General features: G+C 39.4%; 1 protein-coding gene across 3 annotated transcripts in view; it reads left to right on the forward strand.

Moving 5' to 3' along the window:
• LOC106072781 (multidrug resistance-associated protein 1-like) overlaps positions 1–20360 on the forward strand; it is a 55832-nt gene that overhangs the window by 34657 nt on the left and 815 nt on the right. For all 3 annotated transcript variants that reach the window (XM_056037916.1, XM_056037915.1, XM_056037917.1), the window contains 6 exons: positions 1574–1697; positions 1832–1933; positions 17226–17372; positions 17552–17710; positions 18201–18367; positions 20048–20242. In XM_056037916.1, the coding sequence (XP_055893891.1) occupies positions 1574–1697; positions 1832–1933; positions 17226–17372; positions 17552–17710; positions 18201–18367; positions 20048–20242 (894 nt within the window). The remainder of the gene's footprint in view (positions 1–1573; positions 1698–1831; positions 1934–17225; positions 17373–17551; positions 17711–18200; positions 18368–20047; positions 20243–20360) is intronic.

A 20360-nucleotide genomic window follows, 5' to 3' on the forward strand; every position in this document is an offset into this window, starting at 1 on the left:
GATAATTTGTTTTCTGGCTTGAAAAATATAAAAGTTTATTAATTAGGCTAGTGTTTCAAATTGCTAGTGAAATGTTTTTAATTACTTAATCATCATTTCTCAAATTCTGCAGGAGGGAGGAAGCAAAGTCCTGACACTGGGTGGGGGGAGGAGGAGATGGAGAGGGTCACCTTTGTTTTGAAGGGGCAATACAAAAGTTTGTATTTTATTTGTAGTTTTCAATCCATATTATCCAAAGTCAAATGGTGTGACTACCTATGGTTTGCATATAAAAATATTGACTGTCTAATCAGGCTCTCCTCCAACACTGCTTGACATGTAAAACCAAATCAAGACCTTGACAGTTTTAACGAATGTAATAAATTACAGCCAAATACTATACCATTGGCATCACTAAACATCTAACTGTAATCATTGTACTCAACTATTGTGCTAGACTTGTATCATCTTGAAATCTGATGAATTCAAACTATCCTGGACAGACTCCACTAAGGACTTCTTGTACTGGACTGAATAGTCTTGACTCTGACACGTATATAGGGTCCAGCAAGGCTTTCTAAAAAAAATCACTGAATACTGCTGTCCTGATCCCATATCATGAGTGATTTACATGTGGAAAGTTCATATATTATCTTCCTCTCTGACACAGTTGACCGCCAAACAGTTGACTTTGTGTTACATGTGTCAGCTGATAGCACACACAACTACTCCTACCTATGTCACCACTATAGTTATAACAATATTTTAAACCTCATTTCATCTTGTAATAATTACATTTTAAAATGTATACCATTTTTGTTAGCAGCTTTTGCAACATAATTGATAATAAATAAACAATTTTCAAAGAAGGCATTTCAATCATCTCTGCTAGGTGAATCTTACTAACTTTTCATGTTAGAATGGTCAACATTTTCATGACTGTTTTACATATTTATGTTGCCAACTTTTATTTGACAAAAAATATAAAGATCTGTACCAAGACGTCTTATTTAACACTGAGATGATCCTAGATTCTAAACATTGCAGATGTCCATGCGCTATATGCATCTCAAATGTTCTCACATAATAGTATGACAAAGCTGCCTCCTTCATAAGACTTAATTTGATCTGTGATTTTTTTTACTTCAAAACTCCAGAACTAACCTTTCCTAGAGTACAAAACACTTCAAAATTACCAACGAAAAACTATTACAGAAAAAAGGACTAAATGGACTAGCCTAAGTAGCTCTAAAATCTCTGCTAAAAATGAATTGTTTAAAAAAAATGTATTTGTACAATTAATTGTTTTGATAATTAAAGGAAGACTACTGCTTCTAAGTGTCAAGTAGTTCCAAAATATGAGCATGAACTTCTGTGTTTTCTTTCCTACAACATGGAACAAAAAAACTTTTCAGCCAAAACTATGGACGGGAAACACAAGCTATTGTTACAAAATATGTAAATCTTAGCAGTGAAGAAACATAGTAATTAAACACAATTTCAAATCTGTAATTTAGAGGACTAGTTTTTTTTTGAATCTGTAAATTTGAAGATTAATTTACATGATTTTGCTTCTATATTTAAATGTCTTTAGATGGCTGAGAATCCGACTAGAACTTCTAGGCAATTTTATAGTAACAACAGCAGCATTCTTGGCTGTTGTGACTGATGGACTGACTGGAAGTTTAGTGGGCTTGTCTATCTCTCATGCCTTACAGGTAACTAGAAAGTAGTAGCAATAGAAGAAGTAGAAACAAGATAGTCCTGTTACACCCTTTCAATATCTTTTAATAGTTTCTGTGTGTAGGTGTAGTTATTCAAAGCATGTAACATTTATTTCAATGTCTTTCAGATCACTACTGCATTAAATGAACTGGTTCAGAACTCTACACAGCTGGAGAGTAATGTGGTGTCTGTTGAAAGGATTGTGGAATATTCCAAGTTACCTCAAGAGGTTAAGCTAGTCATACCATTTTAGAATAACTATAATAGATATGAGTAATTCCATAAAAGATGTTTAATAATGCAATTATATCATTAAAAAGCTTTTTGATCTCCCATAATGCTCATTTTTTAGTGGCCCCCGAAAGGGGAAAAGACGCTATTAGTTTTGTGCGAAATTTCTGTCCGTCCGTCCCATTTAGATCTCGTAAAATAGAAAAGATATTGAAAATCCGGCATCACAATATTTTAGACCATCCAAAGTTCTGATGCAACGGCTACTTTTTTTTTTCCTGAAAGCGAAAAATCTAATTTTTAAAATCAGTTATGCAAGCAGTTTTTTTAAAGAGAAAAAGCTAATTAGTATGCTTTATAAGTTAGACCTAATTTAAAACGAATAGTAATCTTATAAACTTCATTTTCTTGAACATATTTTTGTATATATTGATTTTGAAAATTCAAATTAAAGATTAAGCATCTTCAAAACAATTACATTAAGTGAAGACCAGGAGAGGCTGGGTAATGCGCTTCCGAACTGAGGGTCCCGGGTTCGAAGACTGGGAGGGTTTGAAGACTGGGATTTCTAACTTCGGAATCCTTGGGCGCCTCTGAGTCTACCCAGCTCTAATGGGTACCTGACATTAGTTGGGGAAAAGTAAAGACAGTTGGTTGTTGTGCTGGCTACATGACCTTGCTGGCTACATGACATGGTCGTTGTGCTGGCTACATGACATGGTCGTTGTGCTGGCTACATGACATGGTCGTTGTGCTGGCTACATGACATGGTCGTTGTGCTGACTACATGACATGGTCGTTGTGCTGGCTACATGACGGGTTGGTCGTTGTGCTGGCTACATGACATGGTCGTTATGCTGGCTACATGACGGGTTAGTCGTTGTGCTGGCTACATGACATCCTCGTTAACCGTAGGCCACAAAAACAGATGAACTTTACATCATCTGCCCTATAGACCACAAGGTCTGAAGCGGGAACTAATTAGGCCAGGTTCACATCTAACTTTGCATTCACTTGCACCTATCCTTATATACTATAGAACCTGATCTTAGGTTTATTTAATCAGATATTTAATTAAGGACCTGAATTCACTTTTTGAAATATTAATGTCACTACACTGGGTTTTATTTTACATCTAAGTTGTTCTTTTAGTTGTTTTTGTTGTGTAAAACAAAAAAAAAAAACAACTTCCATTAAACTTTGCTTACTTCCCGTCCCCCTAAACCTATTTTAGTGTTAGGTGCCAAGAGGCAGAAAGTTCATACACCTCACGATGCATATCTCAAAGTACATAGAGTATGGAATTTGTTTCTAGTATACAGAAGGAAAAAAAAGTCCACACAAGAACATTTTGTATGCATTTTAATCATAGCGTACATAAAAGTTGTATATGTACAATGTCACACCAATAAAGTTTTTCAATTCTTCAATTAATTAATCTGGTTGATTTCTTCTGTTCAGTAAATTAACCTCATTGTTCTCTTCAATCAGGTAAATAAACCAAACTGCTTTTTTTAACCCCTCCTTTCTCTGCACCATACTACTCTTTTCCTCCTTCATTGTTTTCCTGCTCTGCTGATAAAAAAACACCTGGAAAATGTTTTTCTAAGCTTTTTAATGATATAATTGCATTATATTTAAAAACTTAATTTGCTGGTGAATAGGGTAAAGCATCATTACCTGCAGTGGATTAATGTAAGGTGACACAGTTTCAACACAAACAATAACCTGAGCTTAAAAAAAACTTTTAGAAAAAAAAAATATTTGTTTAAACAAAGGTTGTGTTCTGCTTTTACATTTCTGAAATTGTTTCTTAACTAACTAAATACATTTTAGTAATTTATTTGGGGATTGGAAAAGTTTTATTTCTGTAGTTTTCTTCCCTGCACTACTTTACTATTGAGGCTATACTGTTGCAATACTTTACTATTGAGGCTATACTGTTGCATTACTTTACTATTGAGGCTATACTGTTGCAATACTTTACTATTGAGGCTATACTGTTGCAATACTTTACTATTGAGGCTATACTGTTGCATACTTTACTATTGAGGCTATACTGTTGCATACTTTGCTATTGAGGCTATACTGTTGCAGTACTTGACTATTGAGGCTATACTGTTGCAATACTTGACTATTGAGGCTATACTGTTGCAATACTTGACTATTGAGGCTAAACTGTTGCAATACTTTACTATTGAGGCTATACTGTTGCAATACTTGACTATTGAGGCTATACTGTTGCAGTACTTGACTATTGAGGCTATACTGTTGCATACTTTACTATTGAGGCTATACTGTTGCATACTTTACTATTGAGGCTATACTGTTGCAGTACTTTACTATTGAGGCTATACTGTTGCATACTTCACTATTGAGGCTATACTGTTGCAATACTTCACTATTGAGGCTATACTGTTGCAATACTTTACTATTGAGGCTATACTGTTGCAATACTTGACTATTGAGGCTATACTGTTGCAATACTTCAATTGAGGCTATACTGTTGCAATACTTTAATATTGAGGCTATACTGTTGCAATACTTTACTATTGAGGCTATACTGTTGCAATACTTTACTATTGAGGCTATACTGTTGCAATACTTGACTATTGAGGCTATACTGTTGCAATACTTTAATATTGAGGCTATACTGTTGCAATACTTTACTATTGAGGCTATACTGTTGCAATACTTTACTTTTGAGGCTATACTGTTGCAATACTTTACTATTGAGGCTATACTGTTGCACTACTTGACTATTGAGGCTATACTGTTGCAATACTTTACTATTGAGGCTATACTGTTGCATACTTTACTATTGAGGCTATACTGTTGCAATACTTCACTATTGAGGCTATACTGTTGCAATACTTTACTATTGAGGCTATACTGTTGCAATACTTTACTTTTGAGGCTATACTGTTGCAATACTTTACTATTGAGGCTATACTGTTGCACTACTTGACTATTGAGGCTATACTGTTGCAATACTTTACTATTGAGGCTATACTGTTGCATACTTTACTATTGAGGCTATACTGTTGCAATACTTCACTATTGAGGCTATACTGTTGCATACTTCACTATTGAGGCTATACTGTTGCACTACTTGACTATTGAGGCTATACTGTTGCAATACTTTACTATTGAGGCTATACTGTTGCAATACTTTACTATTGAGGCTATACTGTTGCAATACTTTACTATTGAGGCTATACTGTTGCAATACTTTACTATTGAGGCTATACTGTTGCAATACTTTACTATTGAGGCTATACTGTTGCATACTTTACTATTGAGGCTATACTGTTGCAGTACTTTACTATTGAGGCTATACTGTTGCATACTTTACTATTGAGGCTATACTGTTGCATACTTCACTATTGAGGTTATACTGTTGCAATACTTGACTATTGAGGCTATACTGTTGCAATACTTGACTATTGAGGCTATACTGTTGCAATACTTTACTATTGAGGCTATACTGTTGCAATACTTTACTATTGAGGCTATACTGTTGCAATACTTTACTATTCAGGCTATACTGTTGCAATACTTTACTATTGAGGCTATACTGTTGCAATACTTTACTTTTGAGGCTATACTGTTGCAATACTTCACTATTGAGGCTATACTGTTGCAATACTTCACTATTGAGGCTATACTGTTGCAATACTTCACTATTGAGGCTATACTGTTGCAATACTTTACTATTGAGGCTATACAGTTGCAATACTTTATTCGTCCCGAGACATGACGTTAAACTGCGCTCCTCTTTCCTTAGCACTTTTGGAGCTCAAAAGTGCCCTACTTCTTTTCTATCATTGTGTCTGCCTCCTCTTTTCCTAAGTCTGCCTTCATTGATCATCACACTGTCTCCTTAACTTTAAATTCTCACTACGTCCTAGACCAGTCCGTTTGCCGTGGACTGCGACGGGTAAGGGGGGATAAAGAGATCCTGGTGTTTGAGTGGTGGCTATCTGAGGATAAACCACAACAACACAATACTTTGGCTCCAAGTTCCCCTAGACCTGAGACCCAGATGGCCCGCTCTGGGTCAACCGGCTGGTCATGCCGAGCTACCAGCATAGGTCGTCGACCTATGCTGGAGGGCGGTGGCTGGAGGGTCAATCAGGGAGCTGCTGTATCGGACACATGTCCGATGTAGCAGCTGACTGAGTATAGCACCTGTGTAGCCCTGGCGGGCTCATTCTGGACATCCGAATGGCCCGTCCCCTTGTTGGACTCGATGGCGGGTGGGGATCACAGGTGCCGAATTAACCAAAATATATATGGACAAAAAAACACACACAAAACTACTTGCCCCAGACCTATGTCTGGGCAAGAAACGACGAATTGACGATAAAAAAGAGGAGGTCCCAAAAAGCTGTGCCACCTGGCCATCATTTCTGGTGGTCAGATGCACAGAGGAGTGAAAAAGCCTGACCAAGTTGAGCCCTTTTATTATCTATAAGGGACTCAAGTCAGTAGTGGGAGAGCCCAAGAGTGTGTCTAAGCTACACAAAACAATGGAACTACTTGTAGAAGTAGACAGCAAGACACACTCTGATGGGCTTTTAAGATGCAGAAGACTCTGTGATCTCCAAGTGGAAGTCATGCCACACAAGAGTCTGAACACCAGCAGAGGTGTAATCAGCTCTAGGGACCTACTGGAATGTTCCGAGAAGGAAATAGTGGAGGGCATTGAAGGAGTCACCCATGCCCGGCGCATTACCAGGCGCAGGGAGGGTGAGGAGGTCAAAACCGCCACTATTATCCTCACATTCGGAACTAGGACACCGCCAGAGTATGTGAAGGCAGGATACCTACGAGTTCCAGTGAGGCCCTACATACCTAACCCCATGAGGTGCTTTAAGTGCCAGGGTTATGGACACGGCGCGGCAGTCTGTAAGAGGAACACTGTGTGTGCCAGATGTGCTGGAGAGGGTCATGAGGACAAGGGCTGCACAGCCCAGTTCAAATGCCCAAACTGTCAAGCTGGCCACTCAGCCTACTCCAAGGACTGCCCTGTGTGGAAACAGGAGGTTGCCGTGCAGGAGTACAAGGCAAGAAACGGATGTACCTTTAGCCAGGCGAAATCGGCTGTACTGGCCCTACCCAAGGGCCAATTCGGCTTGACAAAGACCTACGCCCAGGCTGTTGCTAAGAAAGGAAGATCCATAGCCACACAGACGGACACATTGACCCCACCACCCCCTCCTCCTCCCCCAACTCAGAAGAAAACACCGCCAAAGAACACACCTCTGAAGAAACAAGAAAGCCCTGTTGTCATGCTAAAGAACAGGTTCTCTGTGCTCGCTGATGAGAGCATGGAGACTGAGCAGCATGTCAAAACCAATACTCCGGGAGAACCCGGAGACATCATGTCTGACACAGGTTCTCCTCAGAGAACCCAGCCAGACACCCCAACCTCTACTGAGTTAGAGGTTGACCAACTCCCTAAGGGGAGAAATCAAAGCGGAGAGGATGCCCGAGGTGAGAGAGGAGGAAATAACCTCCGCTCTAACCAGAGGGATCTCCCCTCTCCAGAGAGAAAGACTTCCCCCAAAAGGGGGTTGTCCTCCTCTCCATCCAAACCCAAGAATAAAAATACCAAGGTCACTGGAATAAAGGAAAACCCCTCCGGGGGCCTCCCAAGGCCAAATAGCTCCAAGTAGGTCATCTAGAATAAGCCATGGATTCCAGAATTGTACAGTGGAATTGTAGAGGCCTCAAGGCCAATTACGAGGAAATGCAGCTACTGATGGACTCTGAGACTCCTGTAGCTGTCTGCTTACAGGAAACATTTCTAAAAGATTGCATCAGCTTCCGAAGCTACCGTGCTTACACCAAGAATGTTGAGGATGCAGAGAGAGCATCAGGTGGAGTCTGTATCCTTGTGAAGGATAGCATCCCCCATGAGAGGGTAGAACTACAGACCACACTACAGGCCGTAGCAGCTAGGATAACCCTTCACAAGGTTATCACTTGCTGCAGCCTGTATCTACCACCAGGCGCTCCAGTAAACCGAACAGACATGGAGGACCTATTGAAACAACTCCCCCGGCCTTATTTAATCCTTGGGGATTTCAATGCCCATAACACCATGTGGGGATCCAACAATACCGACACAAGAGGTCGTATGCTGGAGGATATCTTCCTCCAACATGATTTATGCATACTTAATGATGCATCACCGACCTACTTGCACCCAGGAACTGGATCATTCACATGCATTGACCTCACCGTATGCGTCCCCGGACTTCTGGACGATTTTAAATGGTCAGTTAGCAATGATCTACGGGGAAGTGATCACTTCCCAATCATCATTACTAACAATCTCCCTTCATTGGGACGACCTCAGCGGTGGAAACTGAATAAGGCCGATTGGGAACAATTCCAAAAAAGATGCTCTGAGGATATCACAGAAAATATCCTCCATGAACAGAACCCAGCTGATACCTTTGCTAGCAAGCTACTAAGTATAGCCAGGAAAGTTGTACCCCTAACCTCTGCAAATCCAAAACGGCCTAGCAAACCATGGTTTGATACAGCTTGCAAAAGTGCTATTGGTGATAGGAAAAAACGACTGGCTGCATTTATAAAGAATCCTTCCCAGGAAAACCTAAAGCTATTCAGGATAGCTAGAGCAAAGGCTAGACAAACCATACGGTCAGCCAAAAGGAATTCCTGGAGAAGTTTTGTCGGCAGTCTGGATGCCAAAACTTCTGCTAGAGCGGTTTGGAAGGCAGTAAGGCGAATCAAAGGGAAAGAATCAAATGCAATAGGGCATTTGAAAAACCAAGGACGAACTGTCACGTCCCCCAGAGAAATAGCTGACTGCCTTGCATCCTCAATAGCAGAAAAATCATCCACTGCACACTACACGCCAGAGTTCCAAAAAGTCAAAACCAGGGAGGAAAGACACCCCATTGATTTCAGGTCAGAGAACAATGAAGACTACAACAAACCGTTCTCGCTTGAGGAACTGAGGGAATCGCTGGACAAGTCACATGACACAGCGCCTGGAGAAGACGAAATCCATTACCAGTTCCTCAAGCACCTTCCCGAACCCTCATTGGCAGTCCTACTAGGGGTCTATAACTGTGTGTGGCAAACAGGCGCTTTCCCAAACAGCTGGAGGAAAGCCACAGTTATACCGATACCTAAACCGGGAAGAGACGGCTCTGACCCAGCTAACTATCGACCAATAGCACTAACAAGCTGCATCTGCAAAACCATGGAAAGAATGATTAACAGTAGGCTGGTCTGGTACCTGGAAAGGAATAAAGTGATCTCAAACTACCAGTGCGGATTCCGGCAGGGGCGGACAACAACTGACCACCTGGTAAGGCTGGAAGCTTATATTAGAAATGCATTACTCAGAAGAGAACATCTAGTAGCTGTATTCTTCGATATAGAAAAGGCCTATGACACAACCTGGAAACATGGCATTCTACGTGACCTGGAGCTTATGGGGCTTAAGGGACACCTCCCCCGTTTTGTGGAGGAATTCCTGAAAGATCGAAAATTTCAGGTCCGAGTGGGCAACTCCGCTTCTGACACTCATGACCAGGAAATGGGTGTACCCCAGGGCAGCATTCTGTCAGTCACCCTGTTCAACATTAAAATAAATAGCATCATAAATGCGCTGTCCCCTGGCATAGAGTGCTCTTTGTATGTTGATGACTTTGTCATTCTTACTTATGGGAAAAACATGAACACCTTAGAAAGGAAATTACAGTTATGTTTAAACAAAATTCAGGGTTGGGCAAACTATAATGGTTTCAAATTCTCTGACTCCAAAACAGTTAGTATGCATTTTTGTAATCTAAGGGGGCTCCACCCAGACCCTGAACTATTTATACACAAAAAGAAGATCCCTGTCGTGAAAACTACAAAATTTTTAGGCCTCACCTTAGATTCCAAATTTAATTTTCTCCCCCACATTAAGGAACTTAAGAAGAAATGCCAAAAGTCATTAAACATACTAAGAGTACTCAGCCATACGGACTGGGGAGCTGACAGAGATACCTTGCTGCTGCTCTATCGGAGTCTAATTCGATCCAAGCTAGACTACGGATCCATAATATATGGAGCAGCAAGGAAGTCGTACCTAAAAATACTGGAACCAATACAAAATGCTGCCCTGCGTCTCTGTCTCGGCGCGTTTCGTACATCACCTATCCCAAGTCTCCATGTGGAGGCTGGAGAACTCCCCATGGATATAAGAATGAAAAAGCTTGCAATGCAGTATATAGTCAAGCTAAAATCCAACCCCACGAACCCTGCTTTTGACTCCATATTTAACCCCACAGAGGTAGAATTATACAATCGAAGGCCTAACGTCATACAGCCGTTGGGCCTTCGAATGAGAGAACCCATCCAAAATTTAACCCCACCCATTGACCAAATCTCTAAAATAGAAACCCCTCAGAATCCTCCTTGGCTAATGAATAAACCTAAATTAAATTTATCCCTCCTTAATTTCAAAAAAGAAAATACAGACCCAAGCATACTACAAGTCCACTTTAGGGAACTGCAGGAGAGCTACGGAGATTGTGGCACCATCTACACAGACGGATCCAAAATGGAGGGAAAGGTCGCGTGTGCCTGCTCCTTTCGGAACAAAACAATCTCCCGTAGACTCCCCGATGGCTGCTCCATCTTTACGGCCGAATTGCATGCAATATTGCTTGCACTTATGGCCGTAAAAGCATCAGAAAGAAGTAAATTTATAATCTGCTCCGACTCCAAATCTGCATTGCAAGCTTTGGGGCGGATGAAGACTGACATCCCATTGGTACATAAGAGCCTGAAGCTGTTGGACCTAATAACAGCCGACCGTAGGGATGTCACCTTCATCTGGGTCCCCTCCCATGTTGGCATTGAGGGAAACGAAGCCGCAGACAGAGAAGCAAAGAGAGCCCTAAATCATGCGGTGTCAGGAACCCAAATTCCCTACTCGGACCTGAGACAAAGTATTGCCTCTGCCACCTATCGAGAGTGGCAGAACCGATGGGAGGCTGAGACTCACAGTAAACTCAGGCAGATTGTGGCGGATGTCAGGTGGCGGCCCACATCTAAGGGTCTGACAAGGCGTGGTAGCACAACCATGTCCAGACTTAGGATTGGCCACACCTACATCACGCACTCTTTTGTACTGAAGAGAGAGGAGCCCCCACTTTGCGAGTACTGTGACTCTCGCCTCACCGTGGAACATATCCTCGTTGATTGCCCCAGATACCAGGATGTCAGGGCGAAACATTTTAGAGCCACTAATCTAAAAACACTATTTAATAATGTCGACCCTGGGAAGGTACTGGGCTTTATTCGGGAAGTGGGGCTATCTACGAAGATCTGATTTCTGAATTTGTGAACCTGCACTATTTACATTAGATTTTTACCAAATATTTAAATTTTTACTACCTTTACTATTTTAACTGTGAATAGACCTTAATTTTAATTATATTACTGTATAGAATCTGGCCCTTGTTGTTTAGAGAGAGAGTAGTCCTTAAGGGACTGCAGGCACGACATGGCCTAAATTGTGCCGATGTGCCTCAAATCCAAAAATCCAAAAATCCTTAATTATTTCTGTCTTGTCTTCGTTCATCTTGAGTTTATTTTCAACCATCCAATCGCTTACCCTTGCAACGGTACTACTGATTTTCTCTGCCAGATGCGACACCTCTGAGGGTACTGATGAATCGTATAACTGTGAGTCATCGGCAAAGAAATGGTATAAGATGCCGGTTGGCCGTATGACACCGCTGAGTGGATATGTGTACATAGTGAACAGTACTGGGCCTAGAACTGATCCTTGGGGTACTCCGTACTTCAAAAGTAAGCTTGTTGATTCCGTCCCGCTAACAACGACACTTTGGGTGCGTTCCGTCAGGTAGGATCCAAGCCACTTTAGGACGACTCCTGCTAAACCAAAAGTTGCAGAGAATCTGGCCATCATAATTTCATGGTCTAGCGTATCAAAGGCTGCGGACAAGTCCAGCATGGAAAGAATTGATATGTGGCCTTTGTCGGAATTGTGAAGTAAGTCGTTTAGTACCCTGACCACTGCTGTCTCTGTGCTACGGCACTTCCTATATGCAGATTGAAATTCTTCCAAGAGACAGTACTGTTCAAGATGAGAAAGAATTTGCGCTAACACGATGCGCTCCAGAAGCTTTGACAGGAAGGGAAGATTTGATACCGGGCGATAGTTTTTTAGACATTCCGGGTCAAGACTGGATTTCTTTAATAAGGGCCTGACAAGTGCATGCTTAAATTGCTGTGGTACAATGCCTGAAGTCAGTGAAGAGTTCACAATGTTAGTAATTGTGGGTACAAGCTCATCTAAACATTCAAGGAGCAAGGAAGTTGGAATGGGATCAAGGTCACATGACTTATTTGGCATCTTCAAAATAGTACTTTTGACATAATCTTCAGATACACGCTGAAACTCGCAAAAAGGAGAATTTTGAAAGATTGGAGAGTGGTCAAGCTGTGATGAGAGGGATGGCATGTCATTTCTAATCTGCTCAATCTTCCCAATGAAGAATCTATTGAAGGAATCAGGAAGTTCAGTAACTGGGATAGACGACGGCAAACGTTTGTTATTTGCTCCCCCTAACATTTCAGCGGTGATCCTAAATAGCTCCTTTGAAGAATCAGAAGTTTCGATTTTTTGTCGAATATGACTAGCTTTTGCGTCTCTAATCATACGGTTAACCTTGTTTTTTTCTCGTATGTATATTTGTCGATGTATCGTCAGACCTGTCTTTTGAAATGTACGTTCGGCACGTCGGCGAATAAGTTTGGCAGTCTTTATGTCTTCCGTCAACCAGGGTGCAGATGGCCTAACTGAGACTGTACGAGTGACAAGAGGTGCATGGCTGTCCAGCAACTTTTTCAAGCAAGAATTGTAATTGCTGAGAACGTCTGTGTTGCTCTGTTGCAACAGCAAAGAGGTCGCGTCCATTTTGAAGGAGGCAATATCTATGGCTTTAAGTTTACGGGAAGTCACGTTTTTCTTTGGCTTTTTTGCTTTTGATAGGCGCATTTCAAAGTTTACGAGAAAATGATCTGACAAGCCGCGGTCTGAGACATTGAGTTTGGCTATAAGCTCACTTGCATTTGTAACTATCCAGTCAAGAGTATGGCCTTTGACATGTGTCGGAACATTTATCAGTTGGTCTAAGTTGCGATCCTTTAACGCATTTTTCAGCGACATCGCGTATGTTTCATTTTCACTGTCAAAATGCAAGTTCACATCGCCTATGACAAATAGATCTTTTGTTGATATGTGACTGTCAAGGAGGTCTTGAAATTCTTCGATGAAAACTTTTGTTGTCAATTTATTTCTCTTGCTTGGTGGTGGGCGGTACAGGAAAATAAAAGTCAGTGTTCTACTGTGGTGGGAAAAGCGAAACTCGCACATCTCAAAGGTGGTGTACGTTGAGCTTTCAGGTCTTATTGTTACATACGTGGCTAGACTGTCTCTGTACAGTATTGCTAAGCCCCCTCCGCTGCCTGTTTTTCGAGGTAGACTCTTTAAAGTAAAGCCTGGGGGCGTTAGCTCAATGGTTCTTGGCTCATCACCAACTTCTTTAAACCATGTCTCACTAAGGAAAACGATGTCGTAGCTATCATCAGTGATGGTGTCTGCAAGCTCAAGAGCTTTGTAACTGCATGACTGGGCGTTTAGGTGCATTATTTTAAGCAGACTGGAGGATATAGTCACCAGAGGCGTAGCACATTTTGAAGACACCGGAGGAGTAATATCACGAATTATAGGTTTTTGATGGGGACATCTGACCTCTGTTGTGTGAGGAGCAATAGGGGTGGGGTGGTTAATAAAACAGTTTAGTAGGGAACAGCTGAACTCTGTCGTAGAAGAAATGACAGGGGTAGGGGTGGGGTTAACAACACAGTTAAGAGTCCTGGAAACTGTGTGACATGTGTCTGTTGAGTTGAATTGCGATGGGTTATACCATAGGCGAATAAGACGCCCAGCCCTAGACCCACGAACTGTCGTCAGTTTACGCCCGATGCCAAGTCGACGAATATTTCGGAAAACCTCGCTATCTAGTCGTGATTTGAGTAACACACATGTGCAATACTGTTGCAATACTTTACTATTGAGGCTATACTGTTGCAATACTTTACTATTGAGGCTATACTGTTGCAATACTTTACTATTGAGGCTATACTGTTGCAATACTTTACTATTGAGGCTATACTGTTGCAATACTTTACTATTGAGGCTATACTGTTGCAATACTTTACTATTGAGGCTATACTGTTGCAATACTTTACTATTGAGGCTATACTGTTGCAATACTTTACTATTGAGGCTATACTGTTGCAATACTTTACTATTGAGGCTATACTGTTGCAATACTTTACTATTGAGGCTATACTGTTGCAATACTTTACTATTGCTATACTGTTGCATACTTTACTATTGAGGCTATACTGTTGCAATACTTTACTATTGAGGCTATACTGTTGCAATACTTTACTATTGAGGCTATACTGTTGCAATACTTTACTATTGAGGCTATACTGTTGCATACTTTACTATTGAGGCTATACTGTTGCACTACTTGACTATTGAGGCTATACTGTTGCAATACTTTACTATTGAGGCTATACTGTTGCATACTTTACTATTGAGGCTATACTGTTGCAATACTTCACTATTGAGGCTATACTGTTGCAATACTTCACTATTGAGGCTATACTGTTGCAATACTTTACTATTGAGGCTATACTGTTGCAATACTTCACTATTGAGGCTATACTGTTGCATACTTCACTATTGAGGCTATACTGTTGCAATACTTGACTATTGAGGATATACTGTTGCATACTTTACTATTGAGGCTATACTGTTGCAATACTTTACTATTGAGGCTATACTGTTGCAATACTTCACTATTGAGGCTATACTGTTGCATACTTTACTATTGAGGCTATACTGTTGCATACTTGACTATTGAGGCTATACTGTTGCATACTTTACTATTGAGGCTATACTGTTGCAATACTTGACTATTGAGGCTATACTGTTGCAATACTTTACTATTGAGGCTATACTGTTGCAATACTTGACTATTGAGGCTATACTGTTGCAATACTTTACTATTGAGGCTATACTGTTGCAATACTTCACTATTGAGGCTATACTGTTGCAATACTTTACTATTGAGGCTATACTGTTGCATACTTTACTATTGAGGCTATACTGTTGCATACTTTACTATTGAGGCTATACTGTTGCACTACTTGACTATTGAGGCTATACTGTTGCAATACTTTACTATTGAGGCTATACTGTTGCATACTTTACTATTGAGGCTATACTGTTGCAATACTTCACTATTGAGGCTATACTGTTGCAGTACTTTACGATTGAGGCTATACTGTTGCAATACTTCACTATTGAGGCTATACTGTTGCAATACTTCACTATTGAGGCTATACTGTTGCAATACTTCACTATTGAGGCTATACTGTTGCATACTTTACTATTGAGGCTATACTGTTGCATACTTCACTATTGAGGCTATACTGTTGCATACTTCACTATTGAGACTATACTGTTGCAATACTTCACTATTGAGGCTATACTGTTGCATACTTTACTATTGAGGCTATACTGTTGCAATACTTCACTATTGAGACTATACTGTTGCAATACTTCACTATTGAGGCTATACTGTTGCATACTTTACTATTGAGGCTATACTGTTGCAATACTTCACTATTGAGGCTATACTGTTGCATACTTTACTATTGAGGCTATACTGTTGCATACTTCACTATTGAGGCTATACTGTTGCAATACTTGACTATTGAGGCTATACTGTTGCATACTTGACTATTGAGGCTATACTGTTGCATACTTTACGATTGAGGCTATACTGTTGCATACTTTACTATTGAGGCTATACTGTTGCAATACTTCACTATTGAGGCTATACTGTTGCAATACTTTACGATTGAGGCTATACTGTTGCATACTTTACGATTGAGGCTATACTGTTGCAATACTTCACTATTGAGGCTATACTGTTGCAATACTTCACTATTGAGGCTATACTGTTGCAATACTTCACTATTGAGGCTATACTGTTGCATACTTTACTATTGAGGCTATACTGTTGCATACTTCACTATTGAGGCTATACTGTTGCATACTTCACTATTGAGACTATACTGTTGCAATACTTCACTATTGAGGCTATACTGTTGCATACTTTACTATTGAGGCTATACTGTTGCAATACTTCACTATTGAGGCTATACTGTTGCATACTTTACTATTGAGGCTATACTGTTGCATACTTCACTATTGAGGCTATACTGTTGCAGTACTTTACGATTGAGGCTATACTGTTGCAATACTTCACTATTGAGGCTATACTGTTGCAATACTTCACTATTGAGGCTATACTGTTGCAATACTTCACTATTGAGGCTATACTGTTGCATACTTTACTATTGAGGCTATACTGTTGCATACTTCACTATTGAGGCTATACTGTTGCATACTTCACTATTGAGACTATACTGTTGCAATACTTCACTATTGAGGCTATACTGTTGCATACTTTACTATTGAGGCTATACTGTTGCAATACTTCACTATTGAGGCTATACTGTTGCATACTTTACTATTGAGGCTATACTGTTGCATACTTCACTATTGAGGCTATACTGTTGCAATACTTGACTATTGAGGCTATACTGTTGCATACTTGACTATTGAGGCTATACTGTTGCATACTTTACGATTGAGGCTATACTGTTGCATACTTTACTATTGAGGCTATACTGTTGCAATACTTCACTATTGAGGCTATACTGTTGCAATACTTTACGATTGAGGCTATACTGTTGCATACTTTACGATTGAGGCTATACTGTTGCATACTTTACGATTGAGGCTATACTGTTGCAATACTTCACTATTGAGGCTATACTGTTGCAATACTTTACTATTGAGGCTATACTGTTGCATACTTTACTATTGAGGCTATACTGTTGCAATACTTCACTATTCAGGCTATACTGTTGCAATACTTTACTATTGAGGCTATACTGTTGCAATACTTCACTATTCAGGCTATACTGTTGCAATACTTCACTATTCAGGCTATACTGTTGCAATACTTTACTATTGAGGCTATACTGTTGCATACTTTACTATTGAGGCTATACTGTTGCAATACTTCACTATTGAGGCTATACTGTATTTGAATATCTTATCTATGCTCTTACAGTCTCCTTGGGTACTGCCATTCCAAGAATTAAGTCCTGATTGGCCAACATCTGGAGAAATAGTTTTTGAATCTTACTGTTGTAGACACAGGCCAGACCTTGACCTTGTTTTGGATCACATTTCCTGTCACATTGAAAGCGGTGATAAGGTTTGGTTAACATTTGTCACCATAACAGTTTGAATGTTTACATTAGAATTAATCTCTAGAAAACATTTTCAAATACATGTAGAGTTAATCTAATTAGTGGACCTGAAAATTAACAAGTTTTCTAATGTGATATTAGCAAGTAAATATTGTTAAAATAAAGAATTCTGAAATTGTTTCAGATTGGTATAGTTGGAAAGACTGGTGCTGGTAAGTCATCTTTATCCATGGCCTTGTTCCGCATGATTGAATCAGAAAGTGGAAGCATCCTAATCGATGGTGTCAATATTGCTGCTGTAGGTCTTCAAACCTTGAGGTCAAAGCTAACCATCATTCCACAGGTTCAAAATTTTCAGAAACTAAATTATTTAGCTCAAATGGTTTACTTACAGTCAAGACTGATTAGTGTAACCTAACCACTGTGTAATATAATCTAAAGCATAAAACTTTTCAGAAAAATCAGATTTTGCATTACTTTATCTGCATTGATTGGTTCCTGGTTTAAAGCTTGTCTTTCTAATGTCACACACTTGGCATATTTGTAATATTTTCTCACATACAATTATTATGGTCTTCCATTGCTGCCATTTCAACTTTGAAATGCCAAACACTAAACAGTCCATAGGATTATCACAGCATTCTAAAGATCTAGTCATTTGCTGGCTTCTACTAGAAAAATACATATTTCAGTCTGAATGTGTGTTAAGGTTGGACTGTATAAACTATTTATACAAATTAAAATCTCTGAATCACATCTTTTTATTTTCCCTTTTTTGTTATTTCTTTTATACTTCTAATACCCACCCCAACCCTGCTCTTTTTTTTTTTCAGGACCCTGTTGTATTCTCAGGCACTCTACGTTTTAATGTTGATCCATATACTTATTATTCTGATGAAGACATTTGGGCAACTCTTAGTTTTGCTAGACTTACCTCCTTTGTTTCTAACTTGCCAGGAGGACTATATTTTACATGTGAGGAAAATGGCCAAAATCTGAGGTAATGATAATAGAAGTCATCACTTTTGTCTGTTTCTTAAAGCTACTATAAAATACATACATGTTGTTTATATTGAAACCTCATAACTTTATAAAAAATTATTTGAAACTTTTTCATTAGTTTAAATGAAGGTATGTAATTTATATGATCCTGTTAATTATTTTAAAATTACTTACCCAGGATTCCTTTGAAAAAAAAGAAAAAAATCTTCTTTAGAAGCATACGATATATATAATCTGTTGATTTTAATAAATTTACTTCCTTTTTTTAGTGTCCCCTGAATGTGTAAAAGTTATGTTTTGTGTGGTCTGTCTGTCCATCAATCATGTTTAAGATCTCAAATAGTAGAAAAGCTTTTGAAAATCTAGTTTCACAATATTTTTTTAGTTTGCATAGTTTAAGTGCAATGGCTAGTTGTTTTTTTTAAACGAATAGCTTTTTAAAAAAAAATTAATTTTGAAAGTCAATGTATCATAAAAATACAACAGTGTTAAAACAATCTGTAGAAGTAAGGGAGGTCATTTAAAGAAAAGGAAATGTTTTTTTCACATTTATACATAGTCTCAACATATGTTAAAATAATGTTATAAAAAAAAATATAAATATTATTTGTGGTGTTTTAGTCAAATGGGGACACAACACTTAGGTTCCTAATAACTGGCTGGTCCAATTAGAAGATTCAACTGTATACTAGGAATTGTTTCAGTACTTTAGGATTCGGTCTGAACAAGGGGCTGGTCTGATTAACCTGTGATACAATTAATTGGATTCATGTTATTCTTCACTGGTACTGATGTTGGCATTCCAAAATGTCTTGATTTATATTTTAATTGCGAGTTCTTTTATATACTTATGTAGATCTCAACACACAGTACAGCAAGAACAAAGTGAAGTAATGCTACTTGTAAATTTTGAATATATAATCACATAAAGAGGGTAAAATAACACATCTCTATTCTGTGCAGTCTCAAAACAACTCATGTCCATTAGTTGGGTCTCCTAGCTAAACTGCATAATGTTTTTAATCTACTGTCACATCATTAAAGAAATTCCTGATGATTGCTTGCTAACTGCTACACACCAGCCTATTGTACTCATACAGTCTGTAAATTTAGCTTTATAATGGTTTGGGCACTGGGACCTACATGTGAAGGCCTTTGAGATCCCTGACCAAAGGGAAGAATTTCTTCCATAGGCTAGGAATAAGAGATAGACTCTTTGCCAAAGCCCCTATCTGATGGGCCCCCATCAACTAGATGATCATTTAATCATATCCATTCTTCCTGGATTCTTAAGCCTTCTCCTGACTGCCATTACTGTAGCAAGGCCCAAGAGGGAGTTGTTCCCCCAATGTACTGAACCACTAGAATAATGCCATCACAGTATGGGCTGCTCATGAGCTTGAAAGAATGGACATGGGCCAGTGAGCTCTTCTTTGTTCTTTACAATGCTCAATGCACTCAGTACTTCGGAATCCCAATTAGGTTAGGGTTCCTTTTTCTGTTTGATTATACATTTCCGCTTACAACCTGGAAGAAATGAATTGTTTTTTTGTTATTCAACTAGTACTTTTTTTGCATGGCTGTTAATAATAATACATTAGTACATGGAGATGCAAGGCTTAACAACTAATGGTACCAATAGTTTTATTTGCTGAGTGTGACTTTTGACTCTTTGCAGCTTAGGTCAGAGACAACTAGTCTGTTTGATACGATGTGTACTGAGACACAATAAAATCATTGTATTGGATGAGGCGACTGCAGCAGTGGATCTAGAGACTGATGAACTTATCCAGCAGACTATAAGACTTTGCTTTAGGGAGTGCACAGTTCTTACCATCGCCCACAGGCTGACTACCGTCATGGACTACGACAGGTACAGGAAGCAGTCTTTTTTTTTTCATTGAGTCTAGAATGTGGAATGAATATTATAGAGGGGCAGTAACCTGTGTTTCTGTGAACCACAATGACTAGAAGCAATTGTATTTAAAACT

The sequence above is a fragment of the Biomphalaria glabrata genome, chromosome 8 (assembly GCF_947242115.1).
Source record: "Biomphalaria glabrata chromosome 8, xgBioGlab47.1, whole genome shotgun sequence".
NCBI classification, from domain to species: domain Eukaryota; kingdom Metazoa; phylum Mollusca; class Gastropoda; family Planorbidae; genus Biomphalaria; species Biomphalaria glabrata.